Here is an 18,903-nt window from a genome sequence, read left to right on the forward strand (position 1 = left end):
CGCTAAGCATAAAGAAAAACCTGAGTGCTGATCACATATGCCAATACCACCCTTTTACTCTGCATTAGCAAAACATGACCTACAAAAACAAAAATCCTTTTGAAAAATCAGATCACAGTTATAATAGAAAGTTAAAGATCATTTTCTCCATCCAGAGACTTCAATTTGTATAACTAAATTCATGTGCAAGTTTAATGCATTATGAGAAACAACATGCTAGAGATTGGTTGTTTTGTCTGACTTTGGGAAATACTATATTTAAGTAAACAAAACATTGGCATAGATGCAACTAATTAAATCTACAAAGGATGACAGATGTGCATCTTACTAATATTACATAGACACAATTTTGTAGCAAAAATAGTTCAAGCACTCCCTGATATCTATTGGTTATCTTGTTAGTCACTTATTTCATTACATTTTGTTACAAATGTCTTCACTTTGTTAATATCCTTGCATGATTTGGAAATGGTCTCATTTCTTCTAAGTATTCTATTTCAACGTCACAAACTAGGAGCCACCTGGTTTCATTATGCTCCACTTCCTTGCACAGCTTGATCTCTCAATCTGAACCCATAACTCATAGACTACAAATACTTACATCCTGATTGGACATCTCCCAGTATGGTCTCTCTCCATAGGACATCACCTCCCAGAGAACAATCCCGTAACTCCACACGTCGCTGGCTGATGTGAATTTGCGGTAGGCTATGGCTTCTGGTGACGTCCACCGGATTGGGATCTTCCCTCCCTTTGAACATAAAATCACGTGCACATACATGGTCAATGCATAAAATATAGAATATACATTACGACCTGAAATCTGATTGCATGTGCCAGGGCATTTCTCCTCTGAAATGGAACATGAATTCCTGCTGATATATCTTGCTTCTCTATTTTAATTCCAGGCAGGAGTGAGTGACATACAATTTACTGCAATATTTACTTCCAATCAATTTGGAAGAATTTTGAAAAGATGAAAGGAAAAAATTTGAAAATTGTTTAAATACTGACATTTTATATCAACTATGGTACATTAATTGGTCATCTGCAACAAAACAACTTGAAGTAGATGTGCTGTACCATATATTAGAATTGAATGAGGTATCTCAAATCAGTCGTTATTGATTTAACATAGATTTATGTTTGACAAACCGTCTTAGTTCAGAATGTGAATAAGTTAGTATTCCTCAAGGACTTATACCACTCCTTGACACATAAGTTCTTACAGGTATTTGTTAACTACATAAATTCAAAATAAAATTATACTTCTAAAAACCTCTTCAATACATTGATCAATCATCTTAATTAATTCACTCAGTGCCTCACTCCATCACTAATCACTGAAGTACCTTCCATGTACTAGTTAGGCACCTTATGAACAGGGGAGCTATAATAACCACATTCCCAGAACTTACAGTGTAGAGGAGAAGACTGCTTCTATGAGTTATGGGAGGTATAAAGGTAAAACTCCCATGGAATTTGCTCTCAGTTTAATAAATACATTTAATAAAGACGTGCCAAGTAGCAACCATATGGGAAGTATTATGCTAGTCACCCTGGGTGAGACAAATATAAATAATATACTGGCCCTTCTGTTTGGAAAATATCAGGCAAATTGGAATGACAATTAGTTGTTGTGAATAACTAAATGCAGAAAGAAATAAATATCTAGTGCTTTGCTTCTCAAACTTTACAATGCACATGAGGCATCTGGGGCTTGCTCTCACTGCAACGGACACTGCTTCAGCAGCTCCAGAGTGCAGCCAGGCTCTGCACTTCTAACAAGCCCCAGGTGGTGCTGACCCTGCTGGTCCCGGCCCTCACACTGAGAGGAGGCAGCAGGAGGCTGCTGTGAGGCAGAGCCTGGAGTCAGGATTCTCACTAGAGAGACTCAAGAGGTCATGTATGAATTGAGCCTTGAAAGATGCATTAATTTTTGATAAAACAACAACAAAAAAGGCATGGATGTTCCAAGAATTCACGACATCAAAATCTTAAGCCATATTCATCAAAATGTGTTCCAATAACATTGCATCTCAAAGCACTTCACTGTTTCTGAAATAATGCTCAAGGAGGAACATATATTGCTTTAGAGAAATGGGTTGGAACCTTAGGAGATAAGTTATTAAGTCTCATTATGCCTGAATTTCCTCATCTGTTATTTGGAAAAGCAATAGTACTGGTTCGTAGCATTGTTGTACAGCTAAATGACAAATTGCAGTAAAATCTTTAGCATAGTTCAATAAAACCTCAAGAAACATTAGTTTAATACTCCCATACTCTGAGGGAAATGGCAGAAATCAAAGCACAGAATAGGAAAATGTATGTACTGGAAGAACAGTTTCCGGTGAGATAACACCACACAATGTGTGGAGGAACACAGCGGGAGAAGACGGGAAAAGGAGAAATTGGGATTTAACCACAGGTATACTGAGTAAGTTTTATCCTGTGGAGGAGAGTGGGATATGTGATTAGAACTATCTCAGTAAACTCGACACCTCTCTTTGGTGTTTTCATACAAGTGAGCTGTTCAGAGACAGTACTGCCAGAAGAACTTTGAAGGAGCAGGGCTTACACTGAGTTTTGAAGAATGCATGAAACTGTAGAGAAGTGAGCACAAGATAAATCGAATTGGAGAGATGGGAGCCAGACCCAAGAAAGAGACTGGGAGTTAGTGAGAGACACTACAGTGCTCAACATGCCCTAGAGTAATGAGGGTCTAGAACCAGAAAACAAATAGAAAACATTCACAGTCATGTAGACGAGAGGGCATAAGGTCTTAGAAGATGCCTCTTTCTTTTCCTTCTCACTCACTCACTCACAATCCCTCAACTTGATCACTCGGTGGAAAGCTTCACTCCCCACAGTCCCTTACCTTGGCTGGACTCCTGCAGTGTGCTCTCTGGTGTAGCACATGCTTACAGATTCAAGCAAATTATTTCCAGAAGGATTCTCCAATCAAGTGCTTTCACTGTGTAAATCTTATTAAAATGTTGTCTAAAACCCACACAGAAAGGAAATGTGTTTGGAAAAAAATGTATGGTAAATTATTTTAATGAAAACACATTTTGCATTCTGCTTTCTTGCTAATATGCTTTGTCATTGTTGCAGTTTGCTGAACACATACACACACAGACACACACATTATTGTTAGGATAATAACTACAAACTTTTCAATATAACGATTTCTGAATCGGTGGCTGATCAAATAATTCTTGCAGTATCTTTAACTTTGCACTAATTCTTAACAAACTACTACGGCTCTTAGCTCCCTGTGCTACTTCGGCAAGTCCGTCGACCACGTTGTACAGCAGTCACCTGTGCAATGATGAAAGGCTTCTGCCTGCGGTGTCTGCTGGCTTCGGAAATGTGGCTCATGGCCTTGTACTTGTTTGCCATTCGGGTTTATAACCTAAGCTTTCCTCTGGCTCCTAACTACATCAAAGCTGGAGTTGCTGCTCTTAGGAGAAAGCAGAAGGAAGTGGGACAATTTGACTTTTTTCATTTATTCTGAGTAAAAGAGTGGCATCCAAACAGCTCAACAAGTAAACCAGTTTGCAAGTTAAAGTTAAATGTTTCCTCAACTTACCCACAAGTTTCCAGTGATCAACCTTTCAGTGTACCAGTTTATTTCCTTAGCAGCTGGGCTCTGTTCCAGGTTACTGTTTAGTGAGTTCATATACTTAAATATATTTATTTTAATTACAAATAGAAAACTCTTAATTCATATTTTCCTATATGATATTCATACAACTCATTCCAAATGAACAACCGGCTAACTTGAACTCTTTATTTAAAAGAAAGTGTGAATGAAGGAGTATAGTTTGCCTTTGCTGAATGCTGTTGTTGAAGCCCCTAGATAGTTTTTAACCCCAGAATTTTAACCTGAGAACATTCAGCTTTCTCATTAGAGGAGTTTTATTATCTGCTTCCAGGCACTGTTTCAGAGTGGTTGGTTATGCTCTGAGAATGAAGTGATCATCATGGATTCAAGACTCTCATCCTGCCCCTAGCCAGTCATCTTGTAAAAGAGGCTATCCATTACTGAGGGAATCAGGAAGAGAATAAAGATGACTGAGGATTATTTATTATTATTTAGGAAATATTTTTTGTCATTGGCAATGGATTTATAATATACATAAAGGAACTAATAAAGTGTCTAATCTTTAATAGAGTACTCAATAAGTGTTTTGCCCTCTCTTCCTTTCCAATTCTCTTCAATTGGTTAACACACCTTTACCATTGGTATAAAGAATGTATTAAATGAGGCTATAAGAGAAAGTTCATTGTCAACTATAAAGTACTATTCAAATTTAGCATTTGTTGCTATAGCTGCTAAAAATAAATCAGATTAAGAATAATTATAAATCTTTTTCTTTTTCCATCATTAGCAAACAACATCAAGTCACTCTGGCTTTAAATGAGAGAAAAATAAACCAACACTGTACACACTTAATTTGCAATCAAACGACAGGAGAGATTCCAAACTAGCAAAATCATCACAGAGTTTGAGGAAGGGTGAATATGTATGTGATCACAAACTCTCTAAATACAACACTGTAGTTTCAAATTCTTTATAATCAACACTAGCAAAATGAATTCAAGTAGTAGCTCTTGTCCTATCCTTTGCCATAAATAAAACGTGTGCCCAAACTATAATTTGAAATCCTGAGCCTGTGAAAAGCTGAATAAATTATAAAGCTGAAGATGATCAGCATAAGCCACATGAGCCTGTGCTCACTGCAGAGAGCAACTGCCTTTTTTAGATAAAAAAGGGCACAGTGGGCACTCAACAAATGCACATTGACATGAATGGAATTCCCTTTCTCCTAAACACACTATTTTTTTTTTCTTGGGAGGCTTTTTCCCTGTCTGCTTTTTGTAACTAGCACACTTAGTTGAACATCCTAGTCAAATGGGAACTCATTGGTGGTACATATGGGAATCTTCTAGGCCAACTCGGTTACTCTGTTTTCTGTGATCCTTCTCCTGCGTCATTGTCCTGACTGGACTGGGATGCCCAGAGGAGTAACTGCCTTTCCCCCTCATGTGTGCACTCCCACAGTTTAAAACAGAAGTGTGACTTTTTAGCTCTCCTGTTTATAACGCCTTGTTTCCTGGAGGAATGTGTAGTTTTGTTAAGAGAGAATATGATTAATTATTTTACGGACTGAGCATAGTAGATTTTACTGAAGATCTTTGATAATTTTGAGCATTTTTAAAGTATACAGTTCATTTTTAGAAAATAATACATTGAATCTAATACATCTGAATCTATATTTCAGAATATATGTAAATATTAAGTAAGAATGAGCCAATATATAATATATAGTATATATAATATGTAATAATAGCTTTTTAAAAAAAATTGTACTATTTTCTGATGTCCTCCTCTTTCCCCTCATGCTATTTAATAATGCTGTTAGTTCCATAATGATAGTAAATACAAGAATCATTGAGCATCAAGTTTTTACATTATCTATAAAATTATGAAAATATCTCACAAGATATCATATGGGTTAAATATTTTATTTGTTTATTTATTTATTTATTTTGGTGAGGAAGATTGGCCCTGAGCTAACATCTGTGCCAATATTCCTCTATTTGTATGTGGGATGCTGCCACAGCATGGATTGATGAGCGGTGTGTAGGTCCACACCAGGATCCAAACCCACGAACCCCGGGCCTCCGAAGTGGAGCATGTGAACTTAACCACTATGCCACCGGGCCAGCCTCCTGGATTAAGTATTTTAGAATTTGCAGAATGCTATAAAGATTTTCATTTGACTCTACAAACAATATGCATCCTATATCAACAGTCTCAATATTAATGTTGTCGGTATTTTACCAACCTAAAAAAACCACCAATAATTTACTAAATATTTTTTAGTCAATGCACATGAATATTACTTCATTCCTTTGTAGGATGAGGCTAGGTAAAATTATGAAACATAAAAAATAATTATGCATGGGTAACACTCATGTGCTGACTGAAAATATATGACATATTTACCTGCTAGGTGGTGTGCCTATCTATGAGTTTACTCCAATGACATCTTAATAAACTAAAATCAAAACATCAAAAATAAAGTGGCCATATTTAAAACTCAGAGCATTGGGAGGAAAATTATAAATTTTAAATGTTAGATCAAAATCAAATGAGAATAAAATTTAACAGGAATAAAAGGTATACTATTGCATTATGTTTGTGATGTCCCAAAGTTCAACATTCTAGGAGGCCTGATGGCAGATGGCTAGTCTGTTGCATATTTTTTCACAAATGGCAATGTATTCCACATTGCCCCATGCAACCTGCAGTCCAGTACGAATAGGAGAAATTATAAACTACTAGAAAGGGACATTTGATCCCCACTCCCATTCTTTACACATGTTGGATAACTTTAGAACAAGGACTCTCTACAGCAGCACTACTGACATTTTAGACCAGATTAATTCTTTGATGTGGGGACTGGCCTGTGCACTGTAGGATGTTTAGTAACATCCCTGGCCTCTACCCACTAGATTACTTTAGCATTCCCCCAATTGTGACCGTCAAAAATGTCCCCAGGGGCCGGCCCGGTGGCGTAGCAGTTAAGTTCCCATGCTCAGCTTCAGCAACCCGGGGCTTGCAGGTTTGGATCCTGGGTGCACACCAATGCACCGCTTGTCAAGCCATGCTGTGGCGACGTCCCATATAAAGTAGAGGAAGATGGGCACGGATGTTAACCCAGGGCCAATCTTCCTCAGCAAAAAGAGGAGGATTGGCAATGGATGTTAGCTCAGGGCTAATCTTCCTCACACACACACACAAAGAAATGTCTCCAGGCAGTGCCAAATATCCCCTGGGGAGCAAAATCATCCCTACTTGAAATCTACTGCTTTAAATGGTGTTTGAGAAAACTTGATCATCAAGGGACTAAATGGAATTAACTTTTCTTTCCCACTTGCACACTTTCCATGGATATTTTTATTCCTGCTCTCGTCTAGAAAAGCCAGGGCCAAGTGCATCAGAGCTAATCTTCTGATGCCTGGGATTTGGTAAATATAACAGCCTCCCTTTGAGATTTTTCTCCCTATTTTTTAATGTTTTATTTTTTTCTTTTCTCTCTTTTTGAAAAGAGGATAAATTCCTATTGCTAATGGAACTTAAAAAGAGCCTTATAAATTAAGCATCAATTTCTTTATCAGATAGAGGCATCAAAGACCAAAGATTTTACTAAGAAATGAATGTGTACTCCAAGAGCAAACACTGTCTGTGACTACAAAACATAGACGTCCTTGGCATGGTGAGACACTCGGTGAGTCCTGGAGGGCCCAAGTGGTTCTGAAATTGAGGAAAGCAGCAGCTGGGGCCCATAAAGTTTAGTTTTAACTAATTTGCACTTCATTATAAGGCTCTCGACCTTCAAGCTGAGCATCTGTAGATCTGAGACTATCAAAATAAAATAAATTGAATATACAAGAGTCAGACTCACTAAATTTCCTACAAGTAATGCAGAATTTATTCATACGACTGCTCGATTGGACCACAAAAATTCCTCCTCCTCCCCCTCAACCCCCCCTGCCAAATTCAAGCTCATATTGTTTGACTTGCTTTTTTCTCCAAGTTCAGAAATTGTTTTCCCAGTTTAAATATGTGGGGGGCATTTTTAAATTTTAGGTGCTTTTCAAATAACTGCCAAACACATCCTTCAATACGCTATCTAAAAATTTAGATTTAATGAGAAAAAATGGTGTCATCATTTGGTGTACTTTTTTTGCCACAGTAAAACTATCCTAAGGTAACTGTTATTAACGAGCCACAACTTTGAAATCAGTTGGCAATTTAAATTTTGGTTGGTAAGATGCTACTAGGTATTCAGAATATTGTAAAGCACAGATAGTTACTATAAAAATAATTTATGGTGATGTATTTTTTACAAAGATTTTAAGATGATTTTAAAGCAAAGAGATTTAAAAATGAATCATTTACATATTCACATGTAAGCTCTCTGATATTCACGTATTTGAGAAAAGTGTCCAACTGCCTGGAGGAAGCCCAGAATCACAGCATACAGAGTATGTCTCAAACCTCAGTTGCAGAGGGACCTCCAATCCAAACTGAACAGAATCAGGAGTCACTGTTTGTTCCCCACATTTGCAGGGCCAAACCTAGAGCCCGCTCCATCCAGGGCTGCTGTATTGTCTATGCAGAGATCAGTAACTGGGGTGCAGGGGCATTATGGTCACTTGTTCCATTTGGATTCTTAAGTTTAGTAGGAATCGGGAGTCTTGGTTTCTGGGCTCAGCTATGAACCTATTTAATTTTAGTCAAGTTTCTTGACCTCTCTGTGCAGATATTGTGTCCTTCATAAAGTGAGAGTCATTGGAAACAGAAAACCTGACTTTATGTTAAGTTCTATCTATCTCTAACATCTTGCTGACTTAACGAACCTTAGCTCTTTCAATTTTCTAATTTCTCTCTAAACCTCCACGAATATCAAGGGTGCTGACATTTCAATGTTAATTATTTTGGGCTCTTAAAGATGATCCTAAATTTAAATTAAACTGCATATCTATTGGGTACCATATCTGGATTTACTATGTAGAATTCTTACAGAAAAGTTAAAGGAAAAGAATAAAATGGTGCAAGTAAAGATGCTAGGGATTCTCTAGGCAGAGGCATTACATAATTGCTAAACCCTAATCTAGGATTAGCTGAAGTAGTTCAAAACCTTGTTCACTTTATCCAGAAACAGCAGTTAGGGGAGGAATCACACAGAAAACCTGTTCTCAAAAGACCCTGCAACTCAGTTCTCTAAGCTTAATGAATTTAGACAGTTCAAATGAGACATTTGGCTAAAAGTCTGAATTTTTCAGGCACTTCACTGAAGTCAGCTCATTCACTATGAGTTAGGGGGCTTCAAGTCTTGATTTCTAAAGAAAAGGAGGATAATTGCTGAAATATCTGAACATTGAGGCATGATATCCCAAATCTGCCCCAATTTTTCCTCTAATTATATATATACAAATCTCTCTCTGCTGATATAGGAAATGCTTTGCTGGTCCACAGTTGACATTGCCTGCCTGGTGGCTCTGTCAAGTCATACTTAGAGTGACAAAGGACTTGAGAGAGTTTATCTCAGCAAACCCTAAATAATTGAGTATTTAACCTAGAGGCAAATATTGGCTTCTCAGGTTAGAAGTGGAACTACAGAGAGAAATCATTTAACTCAAGGATTTAGCGTCTATCTACTGTCAGAGACTAAACTCCACTTGCTGTAGACAACCAGCTGAGGATAACCCAAGGAGACTCCCAGGGAAGCAGCAGTTCTAACCCCACAGCTCAAACCTAAGAGCCAGTGAGAGATTTGCTCCAACAGACGTGGACTGCTGCAAGAGGTCAGAGGCAGACAACCTCCTAGGTAGCAAAGCCCATCCCTTGAACTGTTGAGCTGTTTTCAACATTCTGTGAAATGCTTAAGAATTTCTTGAAATACAGGAAAATCTTCACATGGCATTCTAAGTAGCTATGGCAATCCAGGAAAGAAAATACAAATAAAGAACATTTCTGTTACTTTCATGTTCATACAGCACAATATAAAATTAGGTCATCTGATGTATGACTATCTTCAACAAAAACAATGCAAAAACTCAGGGGCAAGGGTAAACATATATCCTAATATGCATACAGCTCTTTTCAAAGTTCAATGAGGTTTTAAATATTAAACTTTGTGTTTTATATATACTTGATCCCTAATTAATTTTTTTAAAAAGGTTACAGAAATTCATTTGAAAGTCTAAATTTTTAGCACTCTGAACACAATTTTCCAAAGAAGCAATATGATAATTAAATAAGTCAGAAAGATCTATTCAATATAGCAGATATACTATATATTAATTAAAATAATAAAAGAAATAATATTAGATTCATTCTAGTAATTAACGAAACAAACGTGCATAACCTGTGATGGTGCTCAGGGCAGGCCACCCTAAGATGCACCACTCTGGTATGCGGATTATTTTGAGCTGAAGACAATCAAGACTCAGAAGACTCAGGAAGAACATTTGAGTTTCCCCTCCCAAACTGCCTAAAGAATTTAACATAGAAGACCTGTTTCAGGAAGGAGCCAATATCATATGATGGCTGTAATCTAATGTAAAATAGATGTTACACTAGGAAAGGCACCAACAAGCCCATTTTATCAAAATTTCTGTCTCTCCCTGGGCACATTCTCTATAGGTGGCCCTGAAAAGAGTTGTCAGACAAACATTTGCATTTCTACCTCTATGTGAATTGTCTTCTTCCCCTCTAAAACCCCAAACCACCACCCCCCGCCCAACACCTTCCACACCTTTAGCTACAATACTTAAGCAAGCAGCTTAGACAGAATGACAAGCTGCTCATTTCTGAGTTTCTCCCATGTATTCATGTTATTAAACTTGGTATTATTTTCTCCTGCTAACCTGTCTTTTAATTATTTGGCCAGCCATAAGAACCTTAAGGGAAAGGGCGGCGGGGGATTCTCCCTCTTCCCCAACACCTGAGTAAGCTTGATTTGTGAATACTGATGATTGAAAAATAAGAAAAAACGAAATGATAGGCTCAGAATCTTATAAATATCTGTTGAGACAATCTTGATTAGACATCATGGCAACAGTTCCCCTGTATTCCTGTGTTTAGTAAATAACTACATGAAATATGAGTCATTTCCAGAGGTATGATTAGCAAATGAGGGAAGTGGGTTTGAATCATAACATAAAGAATTATGGTTGAAAATGGTGATAGGACAGGAATAAGTCAAATTATTGGCCATTCCAGACATCAAGTGGTAAGACTGGATTAGGACATCATGACTGGTGTCCTCCCAATGCTAAGGGAGTCAGGGCTGTTGTTGGCTTCAGGGCACCTGGGAAAATGAGTCATCACAGATGTGAAAATGTGGGATATTCACAAGTGAACTGGAAATAATTTCAGAAAGTGATTTTTACTAAGCTTCCAGAGCTCACCAACAGTACAGACTGGATCAGTCCCTATTGGCTTGATGTTTTTGTGGTGGTTGTTAGTGCTGTCCAGTCTATTTCCACTCCTAGCGGCCCTGTGGACAGCAGAGTGGAACTCTGCCTGGTCTTTTGGCGCCATCCTCTCACCTTCCCTCACTATATCACACAATGCTCTCCTACTAGTCATAGGGTTTTCATGGCCGGTTTTTTTTAGAAGTGGGTGCCCAGGTCCTTCTTCCTAGTCTTTGTCTGGAAGCTCCACTGAAACTTGTCCACCATGGGTGACCCTGCTGGTATTTGAAATACCAGAGGCATAGCTTTCAGCATCACAGCCACACACAACCACCACAGTGTGACCAATGACAGATGGTGGTGCGGTTTCCTGACCTGGAAGCGAACCCAGGCGGCAGCCATTGCCGAATCTTAACCACTAGACCACCAGGGCTGGAAAACCTCATGTTTAAGTTGAATCATTAATCTGACTACCTAATTTGTCTTCTTGCAAAGTGAGCCTGTTGGAATCAGAGCAACACTTAAAATTATTTTATTAAATTGAAACTTAGTTAAAGCAAAATTAATCTGGTCAATTAACCTTGATATTTACATTATTTGCCCCTTCACTCTCACCAGTTCTCTGCTCTAGCGACATTTTATCAGAGAAAGTCTCTCCAATCATCCTATCTAAAAATAACACCCCCACACACTGCCCAATTCCTCATCCGACCTCCCTGCCCTGATGCACCTTTTCTGGTTTATTATTGCGATTCCCACACTGGAGTGTGAGCGCATGAGGTCAGGGATTGGTTTTATTTATCTCTGAGTCCTTAGGTCTTAGAACGGTGCCTAGTACACTGTAGGTACTCAAATATTTGTTGAATAAATGGATGATGCAATTTAGAGAAAAGTTCCTGTAGAGCCTATGTGTAATATATTTATAACCTCCTCATGCCTGTGTTCCACTCCAAAACTGTAGTTGTGATTTTCCCCACGTAAATCTGAATAGATTATTTTCACATGTAAAATGTTCCTGCTACCCATCTCTCTGAAATGAGTGGCTAGAAAGTATCAGATCCCTCATTAAGTTTTGACACAATATTGATAACTGAGATTACTAAATCTTGTAGAGTTTTTCGGACTTTTGAATACGTGGCTTTACTTTGTGAAGCTACATAAGGCACATTCAAACTGATCCTAAGAGAGTAGGGAATAAATTCATGATTGACATCATTTATTTTGATTCAAAGCTTAAAATACATTATCAAATGAAGGCCACTGATTAGATATTTACTAATTGCTTTTTTCATTCATGTGTAAATGACACATGACATGCGCTACTTATCAAAATAATATACTTGCCTTTTTGTGTCACACCAGTTTCGGGTATGCATAATTTTTAGGCCTTGTGAATCGTGCAGAGCAAAGGCTCATGTCTTCTACTACTTCTGTTCTTAGAACAGAGTTATCCTGAACAGGAGTACTTAACCACTTAGCTTTTAACCACTTGCTTTAGCCACTTTTTTTTTTTAATCTTGCAAATAAAATTAGGTAAGACAAAGCTGTACTAGAATACATCTGGCACCAGCTTGGCAGAGTCACAGAGCTAAAAATCAAATAAATTATTATGTAAAATAACATTTCTTTCTCCTATTACTTAATACACAGTGTCTGTAACAATTTTTCAGTTGGCTTTATCTTCTAAAAATTAAATGGGTGTTAATTAGCCATAGAGCAATGTCACGAAAGGCGGAACCTTCTCATCCCATATAAAAATCCAACAGGTAATTACCTAGTGTGCATCTGTAGAACAGAAATATAAAGAAAAAAATCTAATAACGAAGAATATAACCAAGAACATTTGGTTTTCTCAAATTTCCCAAATCAGTTTGTGTGGTAATTATGGTCTTAAAATGAATTTGGGGGGTTGAGAATTAGATTGGTTTTACATGACACAGCATATAAATTAGATAAAAGTCTCTATTTTCTCTAGCTTGTTCCTGAGTAAAACAGCAAATTGAGCACTATTGTGTTGGAATTTTGCATCTCATCTATTTCAACATCTGAATATAAGAATGTTCATGTGCACAGATGCACACATGCCCACATAAAAATGCTAACCTGTTTAAAATGAAATTTCCTAAGGGGAAAGATTGAAAAATTATTCAGTGGCAAACAGTTCTCACCAATAATACCATGGTTCTGTTAGAATGAAATAAAGTAAATTAGTAGTTCAGTGCAAAAAAAAAAAAAAAAGAAACATGCCATAATTATACTTTGAAATTCACATGATGGGAAACCAAAGAGAGGGAATTCATTTTTTGTTTGTTTTTTTCAACAACAAAAATGCTCTGGTGGTTTAAATTTGCAGAGCTCAATGCTCCAATCATCCCTTCCCAGAAACAGTCCAGGGCCTTGAGGTGGTCTGCAGCATCTGTATGCGGCTACAGTTGTGCTTTCAAGGCCTTTCTTCAAACGAGGTCTATCACATAATACTACATCATAAGTTAGGTTTTATATCATTTAATAACTACTAAAATATTTATTTAGTTTTTAAGGGTTTTTTTCCTGATAGAGTGTCTATAACAGTGGTTCTCAAATTGTCATCCAAGCTTTTATGGCCATCCCTGAGAGCATTTCAGGGAGTCTGCAAGATTGAACTATCTTCATAATAATACTAAAAAGATGACACCTTTCTCCCTCTCCACATCCCACGAGTGTACAGTGGAATTTTATAAAGGATACAGGATGCATAATGATACTGTAATGGAAAGCGTCAGTGTTTGGAATTTCTGCATAACTCACTAGTGAGTAATGAGGAGAAATAACTAGAAGTGAATATCGAAAAAAAATCTGGTTTCCTACCCAACATTCTTATGAAAAAAAGAAAACACAAAAAAGTGTACATTATCAACATAGCCGAACCTTTCCTTTCAGGCACCTATTGAGGACATAGGAAGGAAAACTTGTGATGTACTTGAGATACTAGCACATGCAGCATGGGAAAATGTCTAAGTTGTTGTAAGTTTTAAGGCCAAGCATTTTCTCAACTCCTACGATGCTCCCTCCAGTTTAAGAAGTTTTAAATACAGAATTAGTTGGTACAATTTCTGTTCCACTCTTCTACCTGCCTGCTTGCTCTTAGTGCAAATACCCTCTACTTGAAGGCCGCAACTTTCAGAGAAGCAATCGGGAAAGGTTTGATATGCTAATTTCTGAATGAGAGTGACACCAGGGGACATACGTTGAGTGACTGGTTTTTCAAAGCAGACTAAGGAGAACTTGTTTATCCAAAAAGAAGGCCTTGGCACACTGTTTTAAATGGTAAACTTGTTTTTCTGAAATAACCATAATCATAGCATGCTAAATCAAATAAATAAGGTGGGTGTCTAAGCTGGATTATACTATTTTTGGTTAAAAAAACAGACTTTACTAAACAATCATGTACTGCTTTTCTTACTTATTAACTATAAGTTTATTGACACCAGATATTTTACCTTAGTCAAGTTTGTTTCCCCAAATACTATATGCTTAAACAATTTTGAGTGATGGTATCATTCACAATCTAGTTTTAAAGATAATTTCAAAAGAGGAATTCCTGAAACATTTTGTGCAATAGCAGTGTTCCTGCAGTAAGTGCACGTTCCCAAAAAGACAACTCAGGATGGCCACATCACTTAACTGTTTCAGTGTGTTTGTTCAAAAAACAAAATAGCAGTCCTATTACTTTATAACCATATCTCATATTTTAGGGTAAATTATAAAATCATTGTATCAAACAAGGCTTATTATGGGAGATTAAATCAAAGATTTCTAAATTATTCTAGAAACGCAGATGCAAATTACAGCTTCTCAGAAGGAAGCCAGGATCCCCACAGATATTTTGAGGAGTTCCAAGAAAATACAAGGATGAACACGAAGAACTTTAAACAGCTATTTATTGGTAGTGAATGAGTCTATTTGGTCAGTGTGGTTTTTAAGAATCTTCTGAGACTGAAATACAAATGCAAAGAGCTGGTTGCACTTTCAGCTCACAAATGCTGAAGAGAAATTTCGACACAGCAACATCGTTCTACTAAGGCTCAAGGGATCTTCATGACCCCTTGGTCCTGACAAAGTAACAATAAGCACACATGAAGCTCTGCAAGTTAACCCAGTATATTCTCCAGAGAGCAGATGATCTGGATTTGGCTGAATTTTTCAAGTTCCTGCAAAAGAATTGTTCCTTTGAGTATCCTATAAATCAAGACTAGTATTGACAACAAGGAGGGTCTCCTTTAACAATGGGATACTGCACAGAGATTAGAACCTGACTGAATGATCAGAAATTTAATATTTCAAATAAAGTCCTTTTTATCAAATACCTTTTATTAAAACTGGATGCATTTCTTGGATAAAGTGACTGCTGTAACAAGGGCAATGCCAGACTGAATGATATTTTTCATGGAGTATGTGAAAAGCTCATACAGTAGCAGAAGTTTACGAAGGTTCTCTTTAGAATGCAGAGTAGCAGTGAGTAGAATAAAAAACATTCCTCAAAACAATAAATATATTATCATCTGTTGCACATATTGTCTCCTGGGATGATAATTTATTCATAAAAATGATGCTTGGCTGCAGAATGCTGGCTGACTAATTTTTCTGGAGATCGGAAAGGGAGCATAAAAAGCACTATCAAGATATTCACCCATGTTTTACAATTTCATTAAGTTTTCAGAGCTGTGTAGTTGTAGTCACTATTATAAATTTAATTCAACTAGCCACTAGATATAAAATTTTCTTTTATTTCTCTTGCTCTTAACCTAATGAACTTTGTTTCTAAGAACAACATTTTTATGCAGGACGCATTTTAAAAAAATGCTTGGATTCATGAGCAAAGTGAATTCACGAGAGTCTAGCTGAAAATGGGAAGTGCAGACAACGGTGTGACGTACAAAGCCATCGGAGAGCTCCGCTCCTAAACTAAGGCGTCCAGGACTGCCTCCGGGACACTGGGCTTCCGCTCCACCGCTGCGGCTTTCCGGGTCGACCACACTCAGTCTGGCCTACTGGGCTCTTTCTCAGAGCGGGATATAGATGCCACATGACAATCTTAGGGGTTGTTAATGGACTTGTCGACATTGGTGTTTTCAGAAAAGAATGAGGGATTTTTTTTAATGAGTATTAAGTTTTAGAATTAAAACAAGAAGAAAACAGCAGAAGTTGAGTATTTTTAAAACTGCCTATTCTTTTGGCTGATGAAGAGCAGTCTCCTTTATATGTTGCCAGTAGGAGTGGAAATCCATGACAAACTGTGGAAAAGAGGGCAATTCATGTGCCCAAATCCTCACATAGTGGCACACATTTTGATTCAGGAATTTTGATTCTAGAAATTTAACCTGAGGAGATAATTATAAACAGCCATAAACTATACATCAGGATTGATATCAAAGTATTGTTAATAATATCAAAACATTGGAATTCTGCCCAATTAAGAGTGCATTGGTTAAATAAATTATGTACATAAATAAAATAGAGTATTATACATTATTTAATGATATTGTAAAAAGAATAGTTAATCATCTGGAAAATTCTATATTTTATATATTTAAGTTAAAAAGGCAGATTGCAAAACAACACTGAATTTACATGTATAAAGAAAATACTGGATTTATTGATAAGTGGAAATAATTTTATATATCAGTACATATAGTATGATCCCATTTCTGTAACTATATGCACAATTGGGAATTATTTATATGTGAAAATGCATAGAAAAATATTTTGAAAGGATAAAATTAAAACGTTAAAACTGGTTATCTTTGAGTAGTATTATTAGTAATTATTATTATATATTTATTTTTAAATTTTTCTGCCATGAAAAAAATTTCTCTAAAATATGGTATTTCAAAGAAATCTGCCAATAAATATATGAAGAAATAATCAAACACATTTTGAATCAAAGGGATGCAAATTTAAAACAATTATATACAATTTCTCACAACTAATAAGCAAATATTAAAAATAATGATAATATCTAGTTTTATCAGGAGTGTAGTGAAGTGTCTTTTTAAAATAGGTACAGACTCTTTGACACAGAAAATCCACTTTTAAGAATATATTGTGCACATGTGTGGTGATGGATGGTAATTAGTCTTTGGGTGGTAAACATGATGTAATCTACACAGAAATTGAAATATAATGATGTACACTTGAAATTTATATATTTCAAGTATATAAACCAATGTTATCTCAATATAAAAAAGAATGTGGTAAATGTGAACATAAAAAAAAGGAATATATCACAGGGAAATCATCAGACTCATACAATTATGAAATGCAGATGAATCATTTACACATTTGTATAAAATATTGAAAAACTAGACATAATTATAATTTGTCCACTAATTAGAGTTTGGTTAAAAAAAATGGTACAATCAGAAAATAGAATACATCAAACTTCTAGAAATGAAAACTTAAACATTATTTATTGACAGTGAAATATATTCAAGAGGTATATTGCTAAGGAGAAAAACAGGCTATCCAATGGTATCATGAATAATCCTATTTTACTTATGTATTCATGCATATGTGTGTAATATAGGTTTGCAGAAAAAATCTAGCAGAATTGACTCACAAAGTTACAAATGTTTTCTGTGGGTGGCACAATTATGGATGACTTTTCTCCTTTTTATTGCTTTGTTTTGAAATTCTTATAATATGAACCTGTTACTTATGTAAACATTAGTTTTAAAATGCTTTAAAATTATGTGTAGTTGGATGGGGGTACTGAGAAATTATCCAATCTGCTTACTATAACTGGGTCAACCACAATGAAAAGATGGGTAAATATAAAAATACCGAGACTTCAGGCATGTGAGAACCTCACTGTCTTTTTTGAAGAAGCATTCAACCAATGTACAGAGTTTCAGAATTAAAATCATTTCCCACCTTATAAACAGTGATCATCTATTTTCCCACAACAAGTAATGATATTTTAATGTTAAAGGATAGGTTTCATTTTGGAGAAGATATAATTGACAAAGCATTTTGGGACATGATTTCTATTTGCTTGCAAATGAATATAATACAAGATGGAAAAGAAATATAAAAGGAAAAAAAAATCAAGTAACTCACTCTTGTTGTGTAAGCAGCTTCTGGGTCATCCTCTAGAACACGTGAAAGTCCAAAATCAGAAACCTTACACACCAAATTACTGTTGATCAAGATGTTCCGAGCAGCGAGGTCTCGGTGAACATAGCCCATGTCTGAGAGGTACTTCATGCCAGACGCTATCCCTCGAAGCATCCCCACTAGCTGGATGACCGTAAATTGGGCATCGTGTTTCTGAGAAGTATTTCAAATGTACAATTAAGATGTGTTGCTACTTTCTGAAGATATAGCTTGGTTAAAATCTCACATCTTGAATTGTAAAAAAAACTGAGTATATACATCTCATTTCTAAGCACTCCAGCCTAACAAGATATGTGAATAAATGGATACAAGGGTAAAACAGAATAGCATCACAGCTGCATTACCAAATACTTTGTAACAGGAAGCACCCTAATGTTCTTTGACTTCTGGTTCAAAACTAGGACTTTGCTGGTCGTTATCTGACACACAAACTCCTCCTTAGAAACTTGAAGGCCAAGAAGAACAAAGTGAAATGGATCCTGTGGGTATTTTAGGTTTTTGTTTATCTGGATTGAATGTTCATTTTTCCTGCTTTCTTTCCAGATATTTTATAAATTGCTTCAAATAAAGTAGATATTAAATTTTTAATTGTCATCATAAATAATTAGTTCAAGATTAGTCAAAAATATGGACTAAATATTTGTTTTTCTATCCAAACCTGAGTTTAGCTCATAAAATAGAAAGTAACAGGAGACAAAGTCAAAGAGTCCTGGATTTAGAAACGCTTCTGATCTAGTTGGGTTAAAATAG

At 36.3% G+C, this 18,903-nt stretch overlaps 1 protein-coding gene across 2 annotated transcripts in view; it reads right to left on the minus strand.

Annotated features, from left to right (window-relative positions):
• EPHA3 (EPH receptor A3) overlaps window positions 1–18,903 on the minus strand; it is a 355,543-nt gene that overhangs the window by 20,525 nt on the left and 316,115 nt on the right. For both annotated transcript variants that reach the window (XM_058570678.1, XM_058570677.1), the window contains exons 13-14: window positions 18,097–18,306; window positions 602–751 (exon numbers count right to left, since the gene is read on the minus strand). In XM_058570678.1, coding sequence (XP_058426661.1) covers window positions 602–751; window positions 18,097–18,306 — 360 coding nt within the window. The remainder of the gene's footprint in view (window positions 1–601; window positions 752–18,096; window positions 18,307–18,903) is intronic.

This window comes from Diceros bicornis, chromosome 27 (assembly GCF_020826845.1).
Source record: "Diceros bicornis minor isolate mBicDic1 chromosome 27, mDicBic1.mat.cur, whole genome shotgun sequence".
Lineage (NCBI taxonomy): Eukaryota > Metazoa > Chordata > Mammalia > Perissodactyla > Rhinocerotidae > Diceros > Diceros bicornis.